Source organism: Ahaetulla prasina, chromosome 2, assembly GCF_028640845.1.
Source record: "Ahaetulla prasina isolate Xishuangbanna chromosome 2, ASM2864084v1, whole genome shotgun sequence".
Classification (NCBI taxonomy): Eukaryota; Metazoa; Chordata; class Lepidosauria; order Squamata; family Colubridae; genus Ahaetulla; species Ahaetulla prasina.
Genome location: NC_080540.1, coordinates 182331520 through 182347174, shown reverse-complemented (window position 1 = coordinate 182347174; position 15655 = coordinate 182331520). Strand labels below are relative to the sequence as shown.

The following is a 15655-nucleotide window of genomic DNA, read 5'->3' as shown; positions in this document are numbered from 1 at the left end:
AAAATGAGATATTTTTCCTGCCTGCCACTTCTTTGCTCAAAACCACCCTTCCCCTGAAGCCAAAACAAAGCAAAGCTCAAGAATTCCGAGGGAAAGCGGGATGAGGAAATTTGAAGAAATGGGGGATATTTGGAAATTGAATCCCACTTCCCGTACTGCTTGCTTTGATCCCATTGCCCTTCAGAAGCTGCATTCCCTCTAAAGAAGATGAAAGATGCATCATGCAATGGAGGACCACCTCACTGAATTCCAGGCAAAGGGCAACTAGAAACAACCAGAAACCCTGCTAAGAAGATACATCTTGGAATTGGGGTTGTGCTGAGAAACACCTAAGAAGGTCTCAAGAAAGGATTACGTCTCCCCTTCTACTCCAATTAGTTGGAGTTATTTGACAAAAATGGCACTCACCGTCTACCTTTAGGTACTGCTGTTTTCATTTCCCAATTCCTCAGATGATCACAATTATTTTGTCACATTCACGGTGTCTTCCCTCTTGAAGCAATTAGAGGTTTCAGGCCATGGTGCTGGGGTTTTCATTAGCAAAAACAGATTTACATTTGTATCAGAAATTGGTTTAAATCTAATGATGTTAATGTTGAGGCCTGAAAGTCTTGTGCTTTACATAAAAGAGATGAAGGTCAAATGATTGGTGTCAGTGCAAAGGAATGCCAGAGGTGGGCTTCTGGAACGAACAAATATCCTTCTCCATGGCTATTAATCTCTCTCTCAAGTGTTCTCTCTCTCTCTCTCTTTCAAGGAAGACAAACAAACAATTACAGTCAATAACATTCTTTAATTCAATCAGTTAAAGAAGGTGCTGCATCTATAAACTTTTATTATGGAAAAATTGTAATTAATACATGCGTATTACACCCCGCTCGGAGAGTGGCACTTGGGGAGGGAGGGGTAGTGCCGAGGGCTGATTGGGACAGGGGCTGGGGCTGGAGGAGCTGACCCACCACATCACAGCTGCTGGTTCCCTTCTTGGGGGAGAGGGGGAGAGGGGGGAAGCTACGTGCAATGCAGGCGGGTTAGCAGAGGAGCTGTTCTGCAGACTTGAGCTATCTTCCCCTATATAAAACCTGCAGGTGGGGAAAGGTAGAAAGTCATGATGGCTAGCAACCGAGGGGCTCCCATGAGCCCCCTCCCCACCTGGAGGTGATTTGCTTGTAATCTTTGTAAACATATTTTGTTCACATTTCTGAAGCTGGATGCATAAAGTTTGATCGCTTTCTCTTCCTGTCTCAACTTGTTCGCTGGTGGCAGCAAAGGCATCAGTTTAAGGCACTTCCCTTAAGTCGGCTGCAGGGTTATGAGTTCCTTTTGCTTTCAGAACCAAACCAGTAGCAAACCAACAGCTTCATAAGGAGTGGAAGGGCACTAAAGGGTCAAGGGAAAGAGCTGGAGATGGCTGCTCTGAAGCATCAGGCTGATATGGATAGAAACAGATATGTGCATTTTGAGTCTAGACTAGGCAGGTGGGACACCTTAGCTTGGCACACTTCTGGGAAAACTTACAAAAGGCCCCCCTGTCCTTGTATCGAAATGGAGAGTTGCTAGCTTAATATCCACATAGGACTAAGTCAAAATGGGGATTCTTGCTGCAGGGGTAAAAGAGCCCTTCCTGTAAACATCCTGAGCGGGTTAGAGAAGGAAACACTCTTTAGGGCTACCATATCTGGGTTGCAAAAATCTGGATGGCCATTTGATAGTACCCAGAGGTTAGTGTTTCCTGTACTATATGTCTATGCTGCCTTCTAGTGGTCTTGCACTAGATCTTGTAGCCTTAGGGAGTGTGGTCGTATTTCCTGGTCAAGGAAAAACAGAATGGCATCAGTGGGAGTCATTTACCTCTGCAAGAAGTGGAAGACACAACAAAACACCTTACAAAACTTAGGAAATAAGATTTGGGGAACAAAACAGGCCTGTTGGTCTTACTTGCCATCCCAGTTAACTCCATGCCATTTGGAAGGGATGCTCCTCCAAGTCTTCAAGGGGAACAGGAGCAAGGTTTCTTTACTCCTAACATTGACCTCCCTTGGGAACGGCTGCTGAACTCCCAGGATTTCACTAAACCTTAGGCCCCTTTATCAGATCACAGCAGTCTCTGGCAAACACATTATAGGTTTTTGGAAACCCATAGGTGCCTAAACAACCTTTGAAATAAGTCTATTCAAAGGCAAAAATGAAATTTGTCACTAATATTTCCTGTCACACTAGATATGACAGCAGTATGCCCATATTTTTATTGTTAGGCTGCCCTAGCCAAATATCAACAAAGAGGGAAGGAGAATTCGATTAAAAAGTAAAGGAGGATAAAGGTAAATAGTGCTAAGTCCTCTCCCTGTCCAGGACATACCTTCCTGCTGACTCCGCAAAAGTGCTTTTCTCTTCAGCCAGAAGTGAGCCTTTCAAAGAGAAAAGTGCCTCAGAGAAGAGGTTGCAAGAAGGTATGCAAAGGATTAACAGGAGGAGCAGCAGCAGTAGCAGCAGCCACCTCTCAACATATCAGCAGACATGACACAAAGATGCTCAGTCCCAAATAAACAGGAACTACTCTCTGCTGAATATATATATATATATATATGTATGTATGTATGTATGTATGTATGTATTCCACACATATACATATACATATATATACCTCTTAGGCACTTTAAAATTTGACCAAAATGCTAACAGGATGTGAATATGGAAGAAATGAGTCTAATCTTGATGTTTCTGAGCAGCTCCTCCAGAAAGCAGGGGAATGGGGAAGAAGGAAAACTGACCCCCCCATTCACCCACCAATACAGACACAGATACATGATCTTGGAGCCCTCGGCACTTCCCTCCACTGGGCTTCCCATCTCTGCTCTGAGGAAGGAACTGGTGGGAATGGGAAGAGGGAAGCCGATGATTTTTTTTTCTTTTTTAAAATATATGGTTTTTTTTTGTTTTTTATTTTTTTTAAAACATTTTTATTTCATTTTTTAAATTCACATAACACAATAAGCCATTCCAATGGAGAAAGCCGAAGAAAGCTCAGGCAAAAATGATAAAACAGTTCGGATTTTTCTTTTTTTTTTCTTTTTTCCTATATATATATTTTTGTTGTGAAGCAATATTGACAGTTATAACATATGGCTACCTGCATTCTGCTAGACACGGAAGAAACTTTAGAAAGAACAAAAACAGACAAAGAGCTACCCTTTATTTTCAAGTGCAGAGGGGTGGGGTCAGCAGCAGGAGGGGGCCTGGAGAAACAGACTGAAAGACACAAAGGGAGGCTTGGGGTTCCAGGGAAAGAGGCCAGGGAGTCAGGGATAAGGAGAAAAAGCACACCAAATTCCATTAGTACTATATATATATACTGTACTGTACTCATATATATACTGCGTTTCTTAAACAAGGAAGAAACTTGTTCAAAGGGCAGGGGTAGGTTGCAGTCTGGGAAGCTGCAGTTTCATGGATCTCAAGGTTTTACTGCCGAGCGAGAGATGTGGGGGTATATGGAGGGCATGAAAGGGGGAAGCCAAGTGGGTTGTCAAAGGTACCTTGTGAAAGGAAGGACAGAAGGGCTCAACTAAAGCAAAGGTCAGAGTAAGAAGCAGCTCCATAGCAAGTAGGGTCTGAGGCTCACTACCAGCCCACTGGCAGCCAAACGGAGGACAGCTGACTTCTCCAAGCCAAGAGCTCAAGGGATAGCAAAGTGGATGCTGATACATTTATAGGGCAGAAACACAGCAAAGGTGACTGCCCACCAAGTGAAATTGCCTTGGGCCCTAAGGAACCTTAGCATCCTCCTGGGTCAGCAAGGGAACCCACAACTGAGCATCACTGGGGAGAAAGTCACTGAGCAGCCACCCTTTCCTGCAAACAGAGGACTCAGGGATCCAGAAAAGGGAATTAGAGAAGCCCAAGTGCAGACATGCTTTTGGGGTGTGTGGGAAGGGATTTGTATGGTCTTCAGGATTATTTTGGAGTTATGCTTCCTTCACCCTCTCTTTTGGATGGGGCAGCAGTAGCCAGGCCAAAGAGGACTAGGTACCACCATGTTTAGCCCAAGTAGCTCCCTCTTGCTGGTCAAGCCTAGGCTTTTATTGCTTTCCCCTTTTTAAGCACATGGATTACAGAAGGAGGGGGGTGGAATTTCCTGCACCCGCTCCCCAGGCAGAGCACATGGTCCATCTGTTTCAACAAAAGATGGGTTTACAAAGGCACTATGTCAGCTGGCCAGTTAAGCATGTTGAGAGTAAGGCAAAATCATCCATCTTGGTCCTTCCCTGAAGTGAGAAATTTCTCCAGTCAATCTCCCATGCTCTGTGAGGTGCAGGGTATGATCTGAGTCTGGCTCCTGCTTTACACACAGATCCTTCTGCCTTGCAATTTCACAACGAGCCGAGAGGAAAGATTCCTCTCAACAGACAAGAAGGCTGTGAAAAAGGCCAAGCAGGAGTTACAACTGGGGGTAGGAATGTAAGGAGTTCAAAGGAAGGGATGCTGGTGAATTCATAGATCAGCTCCTCATTCCAAAGAGAAGCCGTTGAGCAATAGATACATATGTGAGACAGAGTTAAAAAGAAGGGAAAACTCCCCAACATTGCAATTAGGCTGGTTTACAAGAAAGTGGGGTGGGGGATAGAATTGAAGGCCAAACACCTAGTCAACTTTTGCTTAGCTCTTTTGGGGGGAAAAACAAGACCGAAGAAAAACACAGAAGAGAAGGATGTGCAGTGGCAGTGATGGAAGGTGCCAAAAGGATGAAAGGAGCCAGAGAAACAAAGTCTACCCAAGATGGCCTCTGTTCCAGTAGGAACCTTCCCCCTTTGCCATGGCAACCTCACCATCATCCATCTCGCTCGGCAACCCGGGAAGATCCATGAGAAGCTGCCAGATGCTGTTTGACCGCAAAGCCCGCTGCCCCTTTCAGCTAAACATAAAGAAGGGATAATGCGTGTTTCCTAAAATGTGCTTTATGATAACAATTAATTGATTCATAAACTATGTATAATAGAGATTTTAATGTATTTTATACTGTAAGAAGCACCAGGTTTTGTATTTTTAATTTTTTTCAACTTAGGTTTTTTTAGTTTTTTTCTTGACTTTTACGGTAATTTTGTAATTGTCTTCAATTTTTTTAACCTGATACAGTGTTTTTTTTTACAAGTTTATTTTTGTGTATTTCAAAACTTTTGCCTTCAGCCCTCCCATAAAATGACAAAACTAATGAGGAAAAGGAAAAAAACAACAACCAATCCTCAATTATTATTGATCTTTTAAAAAGAATTTAAAAAATAAACAAGGAAAAGGAAAAATAGACAAATGAAAAAATAAACAGAAAAAGTTTTTCCCCATACTTACAAAGGCGGGTTTTTCTTTTGTCCCAATTTATTTAGAGTCCCTGAGAACAGAGGACTTTGCAACAAAAATAGATTTTTTTTCTCTTCTTCTTAACAATCTTTAACATACAAAGATATTAAAACTATGCACTCCATTGCACTTGGCTCAATGCAAACAAAATTGGTTCTTTTAAAACCCCTAATATATATTTTGTTTTTTAAAATCCCCTCCCCCTTTTAAACAAAAGTTTTTGTGTGTTTTGCTGCCCATACCTGTAAGCCACCAAAATTGAAACTTCTGCATGTCACCCCTTATGGATTCATTCCCAGGGTTTACATTTACCCCTTCTTTTAGGACTCCAACAAGGTAACGTAAATAGATGGCACTGGTATTCCATCTACTCACCTACATGCTACTGTTATTCATCTGTTACCTCTTAAAAATCCCAAGTATTAAATAAGTGCTTAAGCACTGTTAGGATTTAAAGCTTCTTTTTTCAGAATTAAATAACAGTAAACTTCTACTCCCCTACCAACCACCCTCTAACCATTTTAAGTGCTGTTTCATTGGTGGTCACCCACCTCTGGATTCCTGCAATTCCTTTTTTTTTTTCCAGATCTATCCATCTCCTGTTTTTAGGGAACTCATTCTGAGCAATACTGGGCATTAAGGTCAGAAGCTTCAAGCAATTAAGTAAAATTATTGGACTACTTAAAAAGAAACCAATCAGTGTCTTAAGTGAATGAGCTTACTAAATATATTTAAGAACTGAAGGAGTGGAGCAGTATCACTTCTTGTAGGGCTAACGTATCTATTTGGGCTACAAAATGCCAGGGGGCCACTGGTCTTGGAGGCAATTTAATGATGGTCTGAGTTTTTTCACATTAAATATGGCCACCTGGACTATTGTGATCTTCACAATATAATATTTGGAAGAGTTTTCATGCTTTGTATGTTTGTGCTCAGAAATTGTCAAGCCTAATAGAAACAGAAGTTTGGATATGTTTGGGATAGTGAAGGCACAATCTTCTTTAATCTGGGAATGTTTCAAATGTTCTTATGACCAAATCAAATAAAAATCATGCAGCCTTTCAAATGCTGCAGCTTGTCATGTTTAATGTTAGCACATCCCCAAGCCTTATTACACGTTGGAATCCATTCAAGTGCAATCAGACTAGAAAAGGTGCTTAATGTTGATATTTTGCCAAAAAAGGTAGTGAACGGTAGGCTGAATAGTCCAAGGGTATCTTTTTTTAAGGCCGCCAGATTAGGAACTATATCAATGCCTGCAGATGCAAAATATATCCAAGCTTAGTGTTCTTAAAGAAACACATGCTTTGGGCATTTTGTAAACTGAGCAGTTTACAATTTTTCATAACAGGAATGGGGTTATGTTCTAATTGTAGCTGCATCCAAATTCTGCCCATATCACTGATTTGGCTCCATCTTTCACTCTATGAATATTCAGCTATAGACAATATTTTTTTTCTCAGAGTGCTGAAAGAGGGATCAACAATCATGGTGTGAATTTTTATTTCAATGTCATCTCTGGTACACTATACTTATTTTTTCAATAACATTAAGAGAACTTAATGTGAGAGGACATTATGACAGAAGCAGCAGGTAGAATGCTAATCCTAGAATTCAGGAAATTCAGGTCTCCATTGTTACTTTACAGGAATAGACCTGGTTTACACCAATGACTAAAGCATCAGATGAGTGTCTCCTCTTTGTGGCAGTCCCAAAATATCTACACGCAGGCTGCTCACTCCATTACAATTTTCCTTACAAAGAAGACCTCCTCCTTTATAGAACAGCTGTCCTGCAGCTGTGCAAGGTCAGGCTCTGAATCCTCCACAAGAGCAGGCCTTGGATGTGAGTGTCTGCTGGTGTATGTCCATTTGCATGTGTGTACAGGACAGGGGAATTCAGAACATTCCTCTGACATGTGGATTGTAGGATAAGCATGAGAGCCTACTGCTGGCAGAGGAGAGAGGCAAATCTGCAACCCTCAAATTCCCTCCTTGACCCTGTTTGTCCATTTGGGACTAAAAAATCATTGCACTTGGACAAGGGTGCAGATTCTTGATCTCACCAGCAGGTTGGTTTTGGACTAAACTGCTCCAGAAATCCTTGGGATGAATCAACTGAGCATTACTGTAGCAAATAGAAGAACAGCTTCAGGAGAGTCTCTAGATCAAACTAATTATTTGGAACACAACTTCAGGTATTGCAAATCATGTGCCTAAATACAATTGCTCTGGACTAATTGCACAGAAACCTGTTCCCTGCATTACTTTCTGGCCCTTTCCAAATCAGACAATTCCTCATCCCTATCCTTACCCCTTACTCTGATATAGAACTTCACTGCCGGCCAGTACGAACCAATGATACCTCATGCAGAGGTGAGCATAGTTAATAGGAACAATGGAGCATGGGAGATAAACTCCAAATAATTTGGCAAAGCTCATGTCCCCAAAACTCAGCATCTGCTAAGGAGAGGTTTCTATCAAAAATGCTGGAAAAAGAAACAAGAGAGATCATCTCATGGGTGCACAACAGAAAGGGATGCTGGTTTCTCTCACAGGTTTTGCTGTAGTGTGAGACAAGGAAAGAGGAAAGTGCATGGAACTGTGTAACTGATCTGGTGCACATGTGTGCATTTGCACATGGTGTACAGTTGGTAGTGTCAAACCTTCATAACTACCCATTAGACAGCCTCCATTACTTCTAATTATATACAATTCATTTTGTTGCACTATGGTATGCTGTGACTGTTAAGATCTTCATTTTTGTTTGTTTTAACAGTAACAACAAAACCCAATTGTACTTAATTGCTGGTGTCACCTGTATGTAGAGGAAGCCAAAGGAAATGCAACAACTCAAAGAGTAAGAAAATGAAGTGGAGAAAAGGGATCAGCAAAAGTATCAAACCATAGTAATAACAGACACCCACAATCTCACAAGGCCGAAGCCTAGACTAGGTTGGGTACTCTGACGAAACGTACCTGTCTGAGCTAGCTACTCTAGCCCCAATGGTCAGTTTGGGGTACAGCTGAAGTATGCCCCTTTGCTGCCTTGCTAATCTTTTTTTAATTATTTATAAAAAGAATGAATACTGTACTATCCTAAGTATTTGTCCATTTGCAATAGCAGCAAGGTGTTTCTTTTCAAAGAGAAACACTTTCCAGTCAAATCTAGCCTGTCACCATGAACCGAAGAGTGCCCATATTTCTTGTTACTATGGGGAAAGGAATTCCAGTTCATGCAGAATAAGACTGGAAATATTTTCCATGTAATCCAGACATTGTTTTTTCTGAGATGCAGGAAAAGTTCATTCAGAGCAAGGAATACAAGGAAGCACTAGATTACCAAGATCAGCAGAGAAAAGATTTGTGCTGGGGTCAGTGTGTGCATGCATGTTTGAGGAGGGAGGGGAGGAAGAGGAATTTATTCCTTGCTCTGGAATGGAATTCAGTTGGAACATCTGGTATTCAGGAGTGTTTCTGCTTTTGCTTTGTTTTCGCTTGTAGAAATACAATATTAATTTGATTAACAAGGGAACATATGGTGGGAGAAGTAATGCTTAATCTAAACCATTTCCATATCTGAACCACAATGGTGCACTGAATTGGCCTACTCACTGAGTGGAACTAAGACCAAATTTGATTTGCCTGCAGCCTCCACCTATCTCTGCAGGTGCTTCTTCAAAGCAATGAGGGACTCAAGACCTGATTAAGCAAGTGCTCTTAGTTTGTTTAACATAGTCAGAATTCACCTTGGACTTAGGCTAATAAGTAGACAAATCTCTAGGGAACATATTTTCATACCCCAGCATTTTTCATACCCCAGCAAACGAATTCCCTCATAAATCTTGAGATAGTTTTCGGATTTGAGACTGGTAGATGTGAGTGTTATTCTTTGCCCATGATGAATGAAGAAAAATCCCTTTTTAAACAAAAAAACAAAACAAAAAAAAACACCATTGTTTGGGTGGCCTGTCCAGAACTATTTTATACATTATTTTAACAGAGAGTTACTTCAGTGTGAGTTGATGAGATTCTTTGAGAAGACAAGATTCTCCTATGCAAATGCAAAATCTGCTTTGGATCAGGGAGGTCCAACATAATTTTTTTTAAGCTTCTCATCTGTGTTACCCAATGTCTCTTACTTTTCTTTGAAGAGGAGCAGCTCAGTGAAGATATAGGTTAAGGACTGAAGGTTCTGATTCGCAGGGCTTGAGTGAAAAAAATATCATTGTTGTCATCATCATCATCATCATTTTTCTTCACTTGAAGATCCTGTCAGAGGAACCAAGACTGGACCAGAAGACACAAAGAGAGAGGCAGAATTAAAACTGAGACTCTGATAAACTCCTTTTTTCTCTTATGCCTGATATTGAAATACTCGTTAAAATTCACCCCATGGGTTTTCTAGGCTCTTTGTGACTTTGTTATCTTCAGTCTTAGACAATCTGATAGTGCCCATTATTTGTCCCTCTGTAACACTTAATCCCTGATTTCCACTCATATTACACCACAGTACTGTGCCCATCACCTTCTTATAACAGTCACCTAATGAAGCCTCCTGAGATTTTCATTCAGATTTGTTATCAAGTATAAATTTAATAGGTTGGTAAAACCAGTAGCCAGCACTGATTCTCAGATGAGTGTATCCAAGGGATTACACATAGAATTCCATACATCTATTTTTATTGCATGCACGCTACACATTTGTAGGGATATATTTCAAACTGGGCAAAACTAGACAGCATAATAAGCATATTACCGGTACTGAAAATGGTAGCTCTGTATTCAGGTTGTTTCTTTCTATCATTTTTATTAAAATATTTTAGGATCTTGAGATCCACAGCTTCCATCCTTCATCATTAAGTGTTGCTGGCAGAGTAAAGAATAACAAACTAATGATGTCAGGAGGGATAAATTGAGCTGAGCGTGAAAGAGGATCATGGACCATATATATTAGCAGCTTAATATCTGATTTTATTCTTCATATCCTTTCATTTAAGAAACTGAAGACAAGTTATTGCTTACCAATTGTATTTTCCTTATGGCCCTGCAAAGGAGGCCAAGCTCTGACTGGTTGCTTGGCTTCTTACTTCTGACCTTTCAATCCATGAAGGACAGGGAAGCCTTACTGGCTGTCATCTGTGTGGATGGGCCTCCCAGAGTTTGCCTTTTCTTTTTAGGGATTGTTTCATCTTTACTTTTCTTTTCTTTTCCTTTGCTTTCTCAGATGTTTATGCATATGAGAGCCTTTATATAATCTCTCTCCACTGACACTGATACAGGTTCTTCTGCTGTAACCAAACCATCTAAATGGATGGCTCAGATTCACAGAAGAAAAAGAGAAGCATTACAGTTTCCTTCCAAGAGGCCTATTTTGTAAATTAAAGATTGTTTAATTTAAAAAGGAAAAGGGAACCACTGCAGTACAGTATAGGAAAGAAAGGAGAGTATTCTTCTGCCACCCTAGGTAGAAACTGAAAGGGAGGCCACTGTGAGATATAAGGGTGGAATTAAGATGTACTGGTAGAAAAGACAGGGAAAACAATGGTGGCCAGGAGGCTTTACTGGACTCCATTCCTTATGGGCCATAGTTAGATCAGCGTCTTTTTAAAGGAAGCGGCTGATCAGCTGAAAACAGAGCATCCCAGAGTGAAATGGCTATATAAGGCAAAACCAGCTGCCGGGGGAGAGGAGGGAGCATGCCAGCCACTGTACCCAATTTTAGAGCTGGAGATTCCCCTAATCTGGAATAAAATATTGTGGACTAACCATGTGGAAGGTTTAAGGCACCTCAGAATGGAAAACTTGAAGCAGAATACAAAATTTAAGTTGGAGGTACGTTTTATTAAGAGGTAAATGATACATAATAATCTATTTTTTTCACTTCAAGAAGTGGTAGGTAGCTCAGAGCAGAAAATGTAAATTTGGTCTAAGTGGGAACTGAACTGGATGACTAAAGAAAATCTATTGGTACCACACCAAACTTGAATTTGGGAGTTTTGCCACTGCTAGCCCTTCTGCTGAAATTAGATAAGAATGTCTTCTGGTACTTCCATATCACATGATGTAAGTTTTCTCTTTCAATTTATCTTGCCTTTCATGCAATCTCTCTTGAGACTGCTACATAGGGCTAAATGCAACCCTGTCTGGGGTTGCTCCTTCATCAGTAAGAAAATGTTAAGTGAGAATTCAGTAAATTCAATAGAAACCAAAAGTTTCTCAGAGGCAAGAAAGATAACAAGCTTATTTTGAACTACCAATGTCAGATAATTTTATCTCAATTGAAAATACCACTTGACACCTCAACTATTGCATTTGTAGCTTATAGGTCATTGCTAGCAGTTACATGTTATATAAGAATGTAAGATTTTATTTAGACATGAGGAATTCCAGTCACTGCTGCTGGTACTCACAATATATAATCCCATCTTCCCACAATATTGTGTAGCAATATTGGCCCTATCTTGCAAAATCTCTGTAATCCAGGTTCCTCAAAAATGGCTATGTCTCAAACCAAAGGGAGAGCCAACTGATGTCCAAAGTGGGGCTCATTATTAGAAACCATCTTCTATGCTGTTCCATTTCCTTCCCATCCTAGATCAGCAGCTATCTTATTTCTCTGCTCCCCAAAAGCTGGAATAGTCCCAAGGTGACTAGGAGATAAAAAATGTCCTTCTTCCAGCCTAGCCAAGGATTGGGAGAGAAGCTGACACGCTATTAATGAAGTTTCTTCAGGCAGTGGCAGAAATTGCTCTGGTCTCTGGAAATTCAAAATTTCTTCTGATTTGAAAAATAAAGGCAGAGATGCAGGTATTGCACAATTTGCCCTCTAATGGCAGAGAGGGATGGAGCAGAGCCACACTGTGGACACACGCCATCTGCAATATGGAGACAATAGTGACGGGGCAGCAAATGAAAGAAGCAGGAAGAAGTAGTTGGATTTAAATAATTCAGATTCTCCAGAGGGCGGGAGGAGGGGGGGAAACAGCATTGAAAATGGCCACCAGGAGGGGCTATGTGTCCACTGATGGGAAGATTGGACTTCTTCCATTCTTCAGCTCTCAGTCTCTCTAACTCTCTGTTATACCTCCCTTCTGTCTCAGCTTTGCTTCTTCTTGGTACTGAAAACAGGCTGGCATCACAGACTGAAGCTCGCTCTTCCGGATGCAATATCCTGAGGTAACAGTGCCTGTTCGAAATCCCACAGGCTCAACAGATTTAGTATAGCAGGTACAGGAAGTGCCAATGTCACATGCTACATTTTTCAAAGTCTGATGGACAGCAGATGCTCTTTAATTACCAATCTCTCAATTGGGACTTTATTTTCTTCTCAGAGCAAATACTGGCTTCTAGTTCCCCTTCACAAATCTCTCTCCCTTCTCTAGAATCAACTTTCTAGTGAAGCTGTCGAAGTGCTGTCCCGGTGTCTGGAAGCCGTACGGGTCTGGATGGGGAGGAACAGGCTCAAACTTAATCCCTCCAAGACGGAGTGGCTGTGGATGCCGGCACCTCGGTACAGTCAGCTGCAGATGCGGCTGTCTGTCGGGGGTGAATCATTGGCCCCGATGGAGAAGGTACGCAACTTGGGCGTACTCCTGGATGGTCGGTTGTCCTTTGAAGACCATTTGGCGACCGTCTCCAGGAGAGCATTTTATCAGGTTCGCCTGATCCGCCAGTTGCGTCCCTTCCTGGACCGGGATGCCTTATGCACAGTCACTCATGCTCTCGTTACCTCTCACCTGGACTACTGCAATGCTCTCTACATGGGGCTCCCCTTGAAGAGCACCCGGAGACTTCAGCTAGTTCAGAACGCGGCTGCGCGGGTTATTGAGGGAGCGTCTCGGAGCTCCCACATAACACCTATCCTGCGCAGACTGCACTGGCTACCTGTTGTTTTCCGGGTGCGCTTCAAGGTATTGGTTACCACCTTTAAAGCGCTCCATGGCTTAGGACCGGGCTATCTATGGGACCGTCTACTGCCGGCTTCTATCTCCCATCGTCCGGTACGCTCCCACAGAGAGGGACTCCTCAGGGTACCGTCAGCCAAACAGTGTCGACTGGCGGCCCCCAGGGGGAGGGCCTTCTCTGTGGGAGCTCCGACCCTGTGGAACGAACTTCCCCTCGGACTTCGACAATTACCTGACCTTAGGACCTTTCGCCGCGAACTTAAAACTTATTTATTTCGTATGGCTGGACTAGCCTGATTTTTATTTTTATTGGATGGGTTTTTAAAATTGTATGATTTTACGGGGGAGTACGTTTTTTAACATTTTGGGCATTTAAATTAGTTTTTTAAGGGATGTTTTTAATTATTGTGTGTATTTATATTTTATTTGCTTGTTCACGGCCCTGAGTCCTTCGGGAGAAGGGCGGTATACAAATTAAAATATTATTATTATTATTATTATTATTATTATTTCTAAGTCTAGAAGTTCTTCTCAAGACACATATTTCTAGACATGGCTCTACTAAGATTGCTTTGGAAAAGAGAGGAGAAATTATGCATTTTACAAAGTTTGGCACAGTTGATGAAAATCCTACAGTTAAGACAAGCAGTGAAATGTATTTGCTAGATACAGGTCCATTCTGTCCACACTGAAAATACCATTCCTGCTTTGCTCAGGTTGGATATTGTATCCAGATTCCTGCTTTCCAAAGTTTATTTATTCAAGTAGGCACTGCTACTTTTCACAATGTTTTTAAAATGTCTGTTTTCTCCAACTCTTTTTGTTCCACATTTTCTCTCCCATTCAGTCAATCAATATTCTTTTAATAAAATAAAGATGTCAATTCCTACACCCTAGTAAATACCTGCCAGCCAATCAGATTCTTGACCACTGCTTATCATTAATTGCAGCCAATCAAATGAATTTCCCCCTCATATAAAGCTACCAATTAAATGAGGTGTGCAGTGATGTGAATTATATGGCAATGGTCAAAATACAGAATTAGAAATAGCCACCACTACCATCACCAGCCCCAAATATCTTCTAGTAGTAGAGCCAGTCATACAAATGAGAGATTCAGAAACAATCAGTCAAAACAAAAAGAGCTCAATTCTCATTGACTGTTTCTGCTTCCTGATTGGCTGGAATCAGAAACTATATGCCTGGGAAACCAATCAGAATGTTGTTTTCCAGTAACAAGTCACTCAGGAGTTGTCACGCCACTATGACAACATCAACTTGGCATTGAGGAATGAATCCAAATGTCTCTTCATGTCAGAGCATCATTTAAATGCCTTGAGTTAATTTCTATAGCTGTCTATTATATCTGCCTACAACATACCTAATCTACTCTTGCCTCAAATAAGACAGAATCAAAACAAGCTACACAGCATCCATTCACAAATCTGTGAACCTTAAATGAATGTTGGTAGGTTACTCATGGACATCTGTCTTGCAATGCACTGAGCAACACTGAGTTATATCATCTTGCTCCACACTGCCCTTAATCATAAGGTTCCATTTCTTCCACATATGATGCATGAATTCTGTCGTTTAAATTAAATATTCCAGGTATATTGCTAGCAGAAACACAAGTTGAGAGATAATTTTTATCAATGAATATATTATACCCCCAAATTTCAGTTCGTGGTCACCATGGAAAGTGATAACATATACTGTCACTCCCTTGCTCATTTGTGTCCTGGGGGAATAACAGAATAACAGTTGGAAGGGATCTTGGAGGTCTTCTAGTCCAGCTCCCCAACGAAGCAGGAAGACCCTATACCATTCTGGACAAATGGTTGTCTTATTACAAAACTCCAGTGAGGAGCACCCATAACTTCTGAAAGTAAGCCATTCCACTGGTTAATTGTTCTGTTAGGAAATTTCTCTTTAGTTCTAGGTTGCTTCGCTCCTTGATTAGTTTCTAGTCCATTGCTTCTTGTTCTGCCTCATGGTGCTTTGGAAAATGGGTTGATCCCCTCTTCTTTGTGGCAGCCCCTCAAATATTGGAATACCGCTATCATGTTGCCCCAAGTCCTTTTCACTAGACTGGACATACCATTTCCTGCAACCGTTCTTCATATGTTCTTCATATGTTTTAGCCTCCAGCCCCCTAATAATCGTTGTTGCTCTTCTCTGAACACTTTCCAGAGTCTCAACATTTTTATATTTTGTGGTGACCAAAACTGGATGCAATATTCCAAGTATTGTCTTGCCAAGACATTATAAAGTAGTACTAACACTTCATGTGATCTTGATTCTATCCTGCTATTAAGACAGAGTAGGACTGCATTGGCTTTTTTGGCAGCTGCAGCACACTGCTGGTCCATTTTTAAATGGTTGTCTATCAGAATT

At 41.2% G+C, this 15655-nt stretch overlaps 1 protein-coding gene across 10 annotated transcripts in view; it reads right to left on the bottom strand.

Moving 5' to 3' along the window:
• Positions 1-773: 773 nt before the first annotated feature.
• Positions 774-15655, bottom strand: part of NFIX (nuclear factor I X) — a 280610-nt gene continuing 265728 nt past the window's right edge. For all 10 annotated transcript variants that reach the window (XM_058168384.1, XM_058168379.1, XM_058168380.1 and 7 more), the window contains one exon: positions 774-9641. In XM_058168384.1, the coding sequence (XP_058024367.1) occupies positions 9627-9641 (15 nt within the window). In that variant the 3' untranslated portion in view covers positions 774-9626. The remainder of the gene's footprint in view (positions 9642-15655) is intronic.